Here is a 13077-nt window from a genome sequence, read left to right as displayed (position 1 = left end):
CTCGTGAGGGCTGCTGGGGAAACAACAGCCGACGATCGCTCGTGACGTAGGCACAATGACCGCCACACTACGCGAGGCAAATTGTACGGTCGGTACTTCTTTGTTTTCCCCTCTCCCGCCTTTTTTTTTCCCCTTCCAAACGAGGCTTTGTTCGCCGACGAAACGCAGATCCGATACGCGCGAAAACAATCCCACAATTCCCTCCCGCGCGCATAACCGGGAAAGTATCGCGCAAACAAACAGAACAAGAGTGGCAGCTTACCGCTGAAATCAGGCGCTAATCATAATGGTTCAATTTGTGCATAAACTCACACACACAGTTGATCCTTATAAAAGAAAGGCTTCCGTTGATTTAGACGCCTGTTATTTTTTTTACCTGTTTGAAAGAGAACTGCGCGAGTGTTTTTCTGCCTAGTCATGTCCCAAATCTCCAGTCTCGTGGTTATTTTTTCAGCACTTTCGTGTGAGTATTCATTTAGTTAAATTGTCTTTCACTAATTATTTAAATTTATCTACAATGGTCATTAACATAACATGTTTATTTATTTATGAAGAGCTAGCCAACAGACATAGTACAAATAGGCAGGCACTATAAAAAATTACACAATCAGCAGAATCTCTATGGAAAATGAAGAAAAAACCAATGTGAAGGGCAGACGCGGATATCCAAGCTATTAGACACATAACGTTTCAAAATTAATACATTTGCAATAAAAAAATATGTTACTAAATAAACGTGATATTATAAGAAGAAATAATTTAATAAATTACATTCAGTGTTGTTTTCTAAGATATTAATAATTCCAATTATTTAAATAATTAGCAACTTAGTCAGCATTTAAGGCTGGTCCAGTAGAGTTCAACGGGGTCCGTAGTTTTGCTTTCTAGCAGCACTGCAGAAAATAAGCAACAGTATACATATAACACGTATATCACAAAGGATGAAAATAAATTGTATCTGCCAAATGATTTTCAAGCAAAAAAAAAACAGTATTTAAAATAAATAATGGATCCCACCATCTCATTGCCTGGAAAGAAAAGGTGATGAGCTGATTTACCGAACACACACAGGTGTGTCTTGAAGGTTTCAACTGTTCACCAGCAGATCACGTAGTAGATGGCAAACACACACAGGTGAGTAGTATATAAAAGGGGCTCCGGGCACAGGTTCCAAGTGAAGGATTAAAGATGGGTTCAATGTCTGACCATCGTGATGTCACGCCAGATATCTTAAATGACCTTTACCTTTCACCTTGACCTTATACCTTAAACTTTGACCTTGACCTTGAACTTTATCTCATTCGCAATTTGGGTTTATGCTATCTTTACATCGAGCGCCACAATCCCTGAATGTTGAAATTTTCGTAGCGGTCGTCATATTGAATTCTAAGAACATCTTGGATCTGATGTCAAAGCCACTTTCTAGATTCGTACGTCATGTCCAACATCTGCTGGAGGTCGCCATCTTGGATAACGACACAACCGCCATTAAGGTTTCTTCCGTTTCGCTGGAGGCCTCCATCTTTGATATCAACATTTTTGTTTTTGATATTTTTTTCCTAGAGAGCACCAGCATCGCTCTGCCTCGCGCACATAAGTTCGATGGTCCATTACCTGCTAATATTATTATGGTACTTAACAACACAATAAATTTAATTTTGTTTTTACAAAACACATCGGAAGCAGTGTGAATCGAACCATGACAGCTCGTACCTCTGGGTTGGAAATCATATGCCTTTGGCCACATGGCCATCGAGACATTTACCAGATTGAGAAATAGTTATTGTATATTAAAAAAACACACATTTGGGCTTGAAAATTAATTTGAAGGAATATTAGAATCACCTGTTCGATATCGAGCTGCCATGTTTATTTTTTCAATACTTACTACCAGGAACGCTAGTAAAACACACTAGTTATGCTAGAGGATATCGCCGCCATCTAGTTTTAAATAACTATACCAGGAGCGTTAGCGTACACAACGTCTACCCAAGAGATTTGCCGCCATATTAGTTTCAATTTTTTAACTGCAAGAGGGCAGAAAACATTTACTACCGTGGCATCCGCCATCTTGTCAACTATCTTGGCTGCTAACTTGAAATTCTGCAATTATTTTTAAGCTAGAAAATCGGAAAAAACTCCAAAAATCATAAACAAAATGCACTTCTTTAAATAATAATTGATTCGATTGGCTCAGTTAAATCATTGTTTGATGTATTAAAGATAATTGAATAAAAATTACCAAAAATAGACAGGTTTGACGAAAAATGTATTACAGAAAATTCTACAAGTACAAGATGGCTGCCTTGACATCAGGATGGTCAGTCATTGACCCCATCCTCAATCCTCCGCCTGGAACCTGTGCAGGAAGCCCCTTTCATACAATACAGAGTTGTGTGTTGAAGGTTTCAACTGCTCCCCAGCTGATCCCGTGGAAGACGGCGAAGACAGGGACCCGATGGAAGAACCGCTTACGGACGGATGGTGGTTTGGTCCTCCCGTCACATCAGTCAACTTCTTCATGAAGGCTCTTCGTTTCGCGGCCGAAGAAGAGGCCCTTCTGCGGGAGTTTTCTCGGATTGACACCGACAGCGTGCATGATGAAAGCAGTGAAGATGAGTGCCAGAATGAATCATTGCCTGAAAAAGTTGTACCGGTAAATTTGACCACAATCTTATCCATATTTATATATTTATATTTTATTTAATATCATCGGCCAAGTAACTTAAAACTAAATATTATCTGCCTGGCCTTTTTACTTTAACCAGAGGTTATACTGTTTATTTTATTTTTTTTTATTGAAACTCTGTGAACATATTAATACTATGCTAATGCTCTGTAAGACCTAATAATTGTACCCTTTGCGGGCTCAGTAATTTCCTAGCAGTCGTGCTGGCTAGAAAACAATTTCATTAAGTAGATTTCGTCAGAGGTGTGCTTGAGCATTGCACACACAAATTTAGTACACCTATTCTAATGGGGAGAGAAACATATGGATCGAAAATTAGAAAATAAATAACAGCTCCTGATTTTTGGGCTACTTAAATGGGGCTTTATTATAAAAAATTATTAATTTTTGTTATTTTCTTATTTTATCAATAGCCTTTTGTATCACGGATTTTGTATACCGTATGTCATTATTTTTTATTTTGACTTAAAATAATTAATTCAAACAGTAGTTACAATGAAACTTCCCAATTAGGGTATAATTAAGATAACATAATGCAAATTTTATGCATTGATTATGCAACAGTAATGACAAAGATTACATGTTTAGGAAATGGTACATTAGCTGTTATGACAGAATCTTCATTTTAGAAATTAACAAGTTAAAGTCCAAAATCAATACATTAAATAAAATATGTTATCGAATATATAAAGTACATTTTCTCTTCATTTATATGTCGCCAGCTGGTACTCCAATAAACGGACGTAACCAGTTCTCCACCACGAGTATGGTTTTTGTGAGAGTGGGCCGAAGGTTTCAGTAATAGTAAGTAATCTCACTAAGCAGAATATTGAAGGAGGAACACAAAAAAAAACTTTGAGAGGTGATATCGAGAACCCCGCTGTAAACTAATGGTCGACAGTGGTCAGAAAAGGCAAGCCAAAACAGAAATTTAAAAAAAAATCTGACAATATCAACTATTGCAAAAGAGGAAGGAAGGACTAAAGATATAACCTCACTCACCCTTTTGTTCACAAAAGCACGAGACGCGGAATCACTGGCGAGTAGCAAGAAACAACCCTGTCCAGCCCGAACTATATTTTAACAGTGAAAGTAATATAAGTTTTTCTTATGGAAAGCTTCCCTCAAACCACAGAGACTACATTTCTTATGTAAGTCGTCGAGACTTAACTTTAAATCGAGTGGGAAGCATACACGTAGGAGCTTTGCGAGCTGAAGACAATGAGGCCGATTGCACAAGTGCGACTCTCTCGAAAGACCAAGCGCTCATGTAATTAAACGGCCCGCAGGGCACAGAAAGGTTGTGGGAGAGGAAGGTGCCTCCTGATTGGCCAGGTGAAGCTGACGGGAGGCCGCTCTAAAATATTTTTTTAAAAAAAATCTTAGGTTGTCCTACAGTTAGCCTACCTTCAGGGGAAACTGGGATTAGTCATTGGCGTGCACTGTCGGGAGGCAGAAAAAAAAAACTAACTCGAGCTGTGGTCGCGAGACAACCACGAGATGGTGCGGAGAGCGCCTATGCTAAGCCTACAGCATATGGGCGAGTGCATCGAATGGCGTCACCCTCTGGCGAGATTGATGAGGGCTAGCTCAGTTTTAGTAGTAGAGTTCCCCGATAGATGGTGTTTGCAGTGGCTTCGAAAGCTAGAGGACTTGCCTTGATCGGGGCCACAGACCGCCGGGACTGTGGCCGGTCGGTGCTCTTGGTCGAGTTCGGGGAAAGGATGATGGTGTCACCTCTGCCCATTGTTCCAAGCAGAGATGACAACTTGCCCGCTCCCTACTGGGTACTACGCGTCGTGATGCGAAATCCACAAACTCCCCAAGTAAATAGAAATTTAAATGGGCCACATAAAAAAGACACATCTATACCCTTGTTTACCACCGGAGCAGGCGTAACACAAATAACACCAAAAAAAAAAGGGTGTGATTGTTCTAAAGCACTTAAATTTACAGCATTACCAAAATTAAGAAGGCCAACGCATTTTGAGATAACTCTATAATTAAACAGAAACTCTCTACGCTATACGCAGCTACATTCAATGGTGGGTGGGGTGGGTGGAAACTGCAGTCACAGTGGGATTTGGGCCCAGCCGGGCCTGCAGACGTGCTGGGTCGGTAGGAAGTCTGAATCCAGAGTCTGACCGAAATCGCTCATCCCAGGCGAGCTCTGAGAAAGGGAGTGCACTAGGGTGCAGCTCAGTGAAGCATCCGGTGTCACGCAGGCCGGCGGTAATTTCAGGGGGTCTTCGTGCACTGAGGCGGGAGAAAAATGAGGCTACATGCTGTGCCCACAAAGGGTCATCAAAATATCCGTTCCGGCGCTGGGAACGCCTCAGGGGACCACTGGGGAAAAGATTAAATAAGAGTGTACAATGAGAAGAATAAATTTAAATTAAGACTCTAAAATCACTTTAAAATTAAAGCTCACAAATTAAATTAAAGACAAAAAATCTGTTCCAAATAATATTAATTTGCTGTACAATATGTAGTATTTTTTTAACTTTAAGATAATACATATTTTTCAAAAAAATATTTACTTAAAACGATATATAAATCTCATGTTTAAATGAGGAGCGTGCTTACTACTATGGCACGATAATATTTTTTTATAATACATGTTAATAATAATTCTACAACAAGTTTTATAAATTTTCACAAAATTAAGTGCTATGTAACCCAAAAAGTTATACTTATTCGCAATATTATGGTGTATAAACACCATAAAATAATATACGTGTTTTTCCACAACTTATTAGTTACAAAATAAGTTTACATGCGAATTATTTTGAAATGATGCATGATGTAGGAAACAATACGATATATATATATATATATATATATATATATATATATCGACGTTATTTTATTTTGAATTTTTGGTAAGATAATGTTACCGATATTTAAACACCAGAGTTATGTACTTGTAGCAGTCCTGGGCATTAATTCCCAGACTCATAGTAATTTATTTTTGGAAAATAAATATTTAATTTACATTAAACGTTTGAGCATTATTGAATAATAAATACTTTTTGGTTTTTAAGATATATTTATCCTAAAATTAAATAGTATCACTGTATACACAAATATTATAGAAAATTTCAGTATAATTCATAATGGTGTTTTAAATTTTCTTACAATATAACGTATATTGAATAGAACGTTTTTATCACTATTTTCCCAGAATTATGATAAACTTCCTCGTAGAAAACTCAAATACACCGATAACCAGTTGGAATACACAACATATCCAAATTAAGACTCGTTACAACAAGACAACTGCACTTGCATTAAAGAGTGCAACTTAAACGTGTTAGACTGGACCATTTAGTCTTCTCTACCAGTAACTGGCATGAGTGTATGAGAGCAGACGATTACATACTTTAAGTTTTTACACTTTTTCTTTGTTAATCATCTTTATTCTGTTTATGTAAATTTAATCAAATTCACACCTTTGCATTTGCACCTATCTTACACTTTTATCCTTAAATGGTTTCCACTATTAAAATGTTAATACTGAACCAATATTATTTTTTAATACGATAGTTCCTATTAAGGGGGAATCAGGACTATATTTTTGTGCTATATACTGAACTGACACAAGTTTGAAATATTTCAACTGCCAGGTCTTATCTCAAGGATAAATGTAACTGCACAAACCAAGGGACATTGAAGTGAAGGAATGGGTCTTGTCCGGCAGCAACTAACCATCTAAACAGTTTCGCGACATTTTTTGTTTCGAAATCAGGATGGCGGCAAACCAGGGTCCTCCGAGAACACGAGCCTTGCGCAATGTCTTACCACACAGTCATTATTTTTTGTGAATGGAACAGAAATATTCATGTAACATTACAGATATTTGTAAATTTGTACATTTAAATGTTAACAACTATTATCACTACAAAAATAGTGTTAGGTTCAGATTCTTACCCGGGTTTTTATGTTACGTGTTGCCCCGGTACCTCCGATGGCTAGAGTCATTTGTAAACCGTTCCCTGAATAGCTTTCCAGTATTAACTGCGCAAAAAATAATAAGCATGATACATCAAAATATGTTAATGAAAAATTCGTGATATGGTAAAATTATAATACCTATACACAATTGTACTGCTTATACCGTTAAGTCCAGAGGACTGCGGGCCGATTAGAGATCTTCGATCGAAGCAGTATCGAACCTCAAGTTACTTAGCACCGGGATATGCGTGTAAAGTCGCAAAATATTCGCGAGAATTGCATGCCGATAGCTGTTAGGAGAATTTGTCTCCCTGTTCCCTGCAGAGTGCACAGCCGCCTGCCGCGCGCCGCGCCCCTCGGGCCGGGAGAAGCGAGGAGGCGGTGTGCCGCTCCGCTGGGGCTGGCGGCAAGGATGTCTGCGCGGAGGCCGGCAGCCCTGGCTGCGCGCCGTCGGAGGAACACGACGGAGAACGCCCGTTCGAGAACGACGGGTATGTACGTGAGACCGCCCCTGTCTTTCACTTCGAAAATTTAGATTGAAAAACACTTTTATGATAGCGCCACTTTAACGATGCTTTAGAGAACCAACAAAATGTCTAATATATATTTCTGACGTCATCTGGCCAGTAAATTACATATACATGTATTATGGGCATTATTGTTTAAGAATTCTACGTTAAATTTCGTGTCATAGTTTCGTATCATAAGCTTACTTGCAACGCGAGAACACGTGAATTCGGTCGTTAGATGCTTACACATCACTGGCGAGGATGTTAGAAGGAATCGGCCGATGTCTGAAATTGAATAAGAGCCACCCTGATGGCATTGATTCGCCCGAGGGGTCATTTCGGGGAACCGTGAAAAACCGAGATCAGGATGGAATCAGGGCATTCAGGGCGACACTAGCCCGCGCGTCAGACGCTTCGTCGCCCTTAGGCCGAGTCAAAAAAACTACGCAAGAAACGCTGTACAGATGGGGCCTACGTCGCCCACGTGGCCTGCAGAAAGGATGAGCTCTTCGGCAAGCGCGACTCCAAAGGGTTAGTGCTGGATAGATGGAATCAATTTTGGAGCATATACTTATGTTTACTTAATACTTAAAATTCACGCGTTAAACTTTAATCTCGTCAAAATTTGTATGAAAGTACAGAAAAATCATTTTTATCCGGCCCTCGTTAGTCCGGATCTCCGGATAATCCGTATCGAATAGGTAGATATTTTATTTAATGTTCACGATTTTTTTAACTGCGTTAACAATAACGTATGACAAATATTAACTTTTTAGTTTGATTAAATACCTAAATATATAGTATAAATATGATGGTAAAAAGCTTTTTGTTGAGTTAAAAAAATCGCGCCAGCTGATGAACGTCATGGCGTACTTGGAACGTCAGCCAGAAACCAATCCAGCTGAACTATTAATGATAAAGCGTTTGCGACACCATGGTTTATTCAAACTTCATACATTTTTGAACCAGGAGAAAGTGGACAAATTCTTTGATAAAAAATAATGCCAAAAATTATTTTCGTATTTTTGTTTTGTCTTGAAAACAATATAGGGCATGTATAATAGGTATTTTTCTTACAAAACTTAGTTTTTATCGTGATAAACGGCGAGTCTGCTTTTTTTAAGGATTTTGTTCTGCTCATTACCAATATTATCCGGAATATCTGGATTTTCGATTGTCTGGCCATCATTTTTCGACTCAAGAACGGAGATAGCTCAAACCTTTTTTCCGGAGATGTTTACTAAGCGCCTGTACTTAGGCTACACGCATTGCGTATTCGAAGTTCACAATGCCTATGGCCGAGGCGTTCGTTTCATTCACAGGCGGCGAACTTCTATGCAGAGGGGTTAAACAAACTGGTATAACATTACGAAAAGTGCCTGGAACTTAAGAGCGACTATGTGAAAATGTTAAATAAATATTTAGTAAATTAAAACTTTCAATAAAACCTTCTTTCATGAATTATTTAAAAAAAAAAAAAATGGTACTTACAGTCCGGACACGCCTCGTAGAATACAAAAAAATGTTCCTTTAGATTGGTTCTGTGACTGGCTCACAGTAAACCTAAAATACTTTGAGCCAATAAGCAGGCGGTACTTGCCTGAGTATTTTGGGGATTGTGAAGTATAACCTAGAGATCATTGAAAGTGCTCATTTTTCCAGTCTCTAATTACAGAAGATCCTCGGCAGACGTCACCGCTAATGTTTACGGGTAAGTACATATTTCTTACGGAAAAAAATTTTCAACGCTCATTAGACTGCTATAAGATGCTAGTTAATTGTAAGGTGCATTTAGGCGCCCGTAAAAAAAAGATGAATATAAGAAACAATATAATATACACGAATTATTTATTGAAATTTATATTTATTTTAATAGTGCTTATCAAAATTATTGCTAATATATTGAACGTTAAAAAAATGATTGTCTGTAAAGTCGGTTTACGGACGATAGTTTAACGTGACGTCATAACAAAACATTGATGAAATGATTGCATAGTTTTATGAATAAAATTGAATAATTTTTATTGAATTATCACTATTTTGTATGGATACAAAGAAGGAGTGAAATCAAATCTAAAATTTAATTGATATATTTATAGTTATTTGCACTCATTAATTCAATTATGTTTATTACTTTAACGAACATATCATTTTAACTATAACTTTTATAAATTTTTTGCTATTTAACTTCTTCCAATATGTGTTATTAGTTTAAGGATAGGACGATGATAGGAAAAGTAGGAAACAAATGGGAGTGTTTCAAGTTTAATGTGCCTCGAAAAATTCAAATCGATGGTTGTTCCAATCGAGTGGAAGAGATATAGATTCGGCGCTAACGTACAATGAGCGTAACGGGACAAAGCATAACGGGATAATGTGCGTAACGAGATAAATCGTAATGGGACAATGTGCGTAACGGGAAAATGTGCGTAACGGGACAATGAGTCATCCTTTTTCGTGCGTTGTCACGTCAAAAAGTTAACAAAAATATTTTTAATGAAGAACCTCTTGAAAATGAATTATAACGATATACTCACTTATTAAAAATTTATTTTCAGCGATAAATTAAGTATTTACTTAATTTGCGAAGTGAATATTCAAATTAGAAAAATAAAATAATGATTAAAAATCTCTTACATTAAATAAAAATTAAAAGCTCTTCCTTAAGGGGCCCGCCTACCTGGTCACACACACGGTGTGCAGAGCTTCAGGAAAAACAACGCGATTTCAAAACTACTCAAGATATCCGAGTGGGGTATGTTTACGAAAAGCATTTAAGAGTTCGCTGAGGCCCGAAAAGTACTTTTGATTTTGGATCATGTTTTTCAACTGTATTTCTAGAAGAGTTAAAATTGGTGAAACGCATGTTTTCAGAGTAATTTTTAGGTGTAAAACAAGTGGTACAGATTCTTGAAAGCACTTAAGGGGCTTGCATTACACCTTTATCTTCATTTCCCCGTAATATAAAAATACGGTCATCGCACAAATTTCACAGTTATCAATTGACGACGTGAAGACTGCGCGCCAGTTCAGAGCCTTGAGCTTAGAGGCGATGCCGCGCTAGAAATACCATCGAGCGTCGCGCTTATCATCCCGCCTCACTAACACACATACACCCCTGACGAGGCGGGCCTCTTAACATCTTAAGACATCTTTTCGTGAAAAATTCAAATGCACTCATTAAAAGATATTTAAAAAAATGAAAATGTTCCTGTGTGTGAAACAGCAAGTGCGGCTACTTGCAGAGCGCCAGCCTCAGACTCCTGGTGGGTGACTTCCCGCCGCACAGCTGGCATTCTGAAGGCAGGCGCTGTCTCACACTGCTACGCGATCATTGTCAGTGATGAGCGTAACTATATGTAGGATTCCTGCGCTGTGATTGGTGGCTGTCTGCAAAAAAAAAATCCACTGCCTTTTCGAGACGCGTTTTCTTTCACAACATAGATTCTGTGATTCGTGTGCCGACAGTGGACTTCATAAGTTGAATAAACTCGACCAGTCACGAAACTCAGACAATACTGCAGTGTTTTAACACAAAACTAGTCTCGAAATAGTTCGGCCCAAAACATTCACGCTCCTGTGAATTTTTTTTAATGGAACTGAAATAATTATGTAAAATTAAAAATATTTGTGAATTTGTACATTTATATGAAAGCAAATGTATCGCTTCAAAAACATGTTCGTAGTGATATTAGGTTCTGAATTCAATTCCTGCTGATATATTATTTTTCTTCTTAAATAGTGAGATGTATGCTAACTAAAATTCTATATAAGACTCTGTAAGTCAACTAGACATTTAAAAAAAAATTACAAGAAATTTATACAGTTCTGAATATCAATAAAAACATCTAGAATGAAGATCAACTTAAACCAAAGCTTATTTTATTAATCACTTAAAAATTATTTTTGTTTCCAAATTAAATTATACAATATTATTCCCTAATCTTTAAACTTGGAAACTAATTTTACTCAAGCTGACTATAGATCAATAAACATGTGCTATTCTCGAAAATATGTTTTAAATCATTTTATTTCTAGGATATTATGTTGTTTTACTCGGCTTTGCGTTTCTTTGACAGCGAGGTCGTAATAAACGGTAACACGCAACTACATAGAAGAAAGATGTGTAGGAATGAATTGGCCACGGCATGTACACAGGAATCGTTACAGTCTTGGGTAAACTGAAATCAGGTCATCCGAAACAGCAACTGCGGCCTCTGGAGATCTAGTCCATTGTCTTACCATTGTGTTCCATACCTCAATACGTTCTGTGTTAAAAATTTTGAAAAACATACTGCGTGAAGAATAAAAAAACAAAACAGTAGAGTGGTTTGAAATTCGCAAAGCACGTTAAGAGAAATTTAATTACAAGAAAACCTGCAAAATCACTTAAAATTGTACAAAGCCAATGAAAGTTCGCTTTCAAGAAGTGAATAAGCAGAAGACTTGAAAACAAGGACTGTAATAACAATTCTACAGTCTATTAGTGTCTACGTTTCAGCCAAAGCTGTTACACACTGCCGGTTACAATGTGTCACGGATTTCTGACACTTTGAGTAGCGTGATTATTCTATATTTTCATATCATTTTAAACAAGAAACACATCGACCAAGTGACTGTATATGTTCCAGAAGTTCACCATAACTTTGTTAGCTTAATTGAGTACTATCGTGTGTATTTTATATGCATTACGGCAAAATTGCATAATTCATTATTTATAGGGGCTACTACAAACTTAGAAATATGAACCAAAAACTCTTATTTTAAATTTTAGCAAATTTTACCACGAAATATAAAAAAATGTTTTTCTTGGTATGTATTTGGTTGTCTATCATTGCATTTTGGAAAACTGAGTTAAAAAATTACTAAATGGACTTGATAACCGTATTTACCTTCGATTCAAATCCTATTTACCAATTTTTAAGATTCGTTTATACGTGATGAAGAAGCAACTGTCAATATGAACCTGAAAAAACAGTTCATGAGTGTCTATTTAATAAACCAGAAATTTTTCAGCATAAATTGAACATAACATTATTTTAATTTCTTATCCGATTCAGAAAATCTGGTAATATCTAAAATACCCAGACGTACAGAGAAGTTCGTGCGGTTATTTATATGTAGAGCATAGTAAACAATACTAGCTTCGAGCTATATATTAGGAATTTTAAAGTTATTTTCTAAAGCCCTATCCTAAAAACCAAACATGTATAAATTAAATTATGGAATTATTTAACAACATATGTTTAATGAGAACATACAAAAAATATTTTTTATATAATCAAAGACTAAACACAAAATACAGTGAAATGCTACAACTGGATTCGTGCTTGTTTTTCAGTGCATGGGGCTTCCGACACCAACATGAAGAATTGACTAGTCAAAACAAGAGCTCCTGTGAATTTCCACACATCACAATAATATTGGTACTTAGTAAACTATTTCAAATGTACTTAAATAGTGACTATGTATTTTGAAAACACAAAAATAAATAACATTCTAATATAAATGTCAGAATATGATATAAAAGGGGATGGTTTTTTTATAAACTGAAAGAAATCACCATAACTCTCTTAATATAAAATTTTTTCACCTATTTTTAGTTATTAATTCTCCGAAGATAAGGCTACTACAAAAAGTTGGTTCATAATAACACTGTTGGAGGAATTGAATAGATAATGTTCGAATCATTTTTGATGCACGAAATATGAGAAAATGTTTGATCGTTGTTTTTCGAATACTTATTAACATATATAGTTATTTGCACATAAAGTTTTTATAACGTTCCAGAATTATTTACAATGTTAGAAATGTTTCTAGAAAATTCCGAAAGTAATTTAAATTCAAAATCTATATGCCTCTGTAGCCCCCCCCCCTCCCTTTCCATTTATTTCCTGATCCAACGTGACCCAACTACAAGTCTGT

At 36.6% G+C, this 13077-nt stretch overlaps 1 protein-coding gene across 4 annotated transcripts; it reads left to right on the top strand.

Annotated features, from left to right (window-relative positions):
• The first annotated feature begins 356 nt into the window (after positions 1-356).
• LOC134542313 (uncharacterized) lies at positions 357-12666 on the top strand. 4 transcript variants are annotated; one of them, XM_063386463.1, is made up of 5 exons: positions 357-463; positions 2424-2656; positions 6968-7134; positions 8815-8863; positions 12494-12661. In XM_063386463.1, exons 1-4 carry the CDS (start codon positions 418-420, stop codon positions 8819-8821), a joined length of 453 nt encoding a protein of 150 aa, XP_063242533.1. In that variant the 5' UTR covers positions 357-417; the 3' UTR covers positions 8822-8863; positions 12494-12661. The 4 variants fall into 4 exon arrangements, with proteins under 4 accessions (XP_063242533.1, XP_063242531.1, XP_063242532.1 ...); XM_063386462.1 differs by having other exon boundaries at positions 359-463; positions 2406-2656; XM_063386461.1 differs by lacking the exon at positions 8815-8863 and having other exon boundaries at positions 12494-12666.
• The last annotated feature ends 411 nt before the right edge of the window (positions 12667-13077 follow it).

This window comes from Bacillus rossius (genome assembly GCF_032445375.1).
Source record: "Bacillus rossius redtenbacheri isolate Brsri chromosome 4 unlocalized genomic scaffold, Brsri_v3 Brsri_v3_scf4_2, whole genome shotgun sequence".
Lineage (NCBI taxonomy): Eukaryota > Metazoa > Arthropoda > Insecta > Phasmatodea > Bacillidae > Bacillus > Bacillus rossius.
This window is presented reverse-complemented; position numbering and strand designations above follow the sequence as displayed.

Bases quoted from the DNA above. Each gene is read 5' to 3' on its own strand.
- LOC134542313 (XM_063386460.1), top strand. From the start codon at position 418: ATGTCCCAAATCTCCAGTCTCGTGGTTATTTTTTCAGCACTTTCGT. The intron at 2,657-6,967 runs GTAAATTTGACC...TGTTCCCTGCAG, and splicing joins TGCCTGAAAAAGTTGTACCG to AGTGCACAGCCGCCTGCCGC. The intron at 7,135-12,493 runs GTATGTACGTGA...CTTGTTTTTCAG, and splicing joins CGCCCGTTCGAGAACGACGG to TGCATGGGGCTTCCGACACC.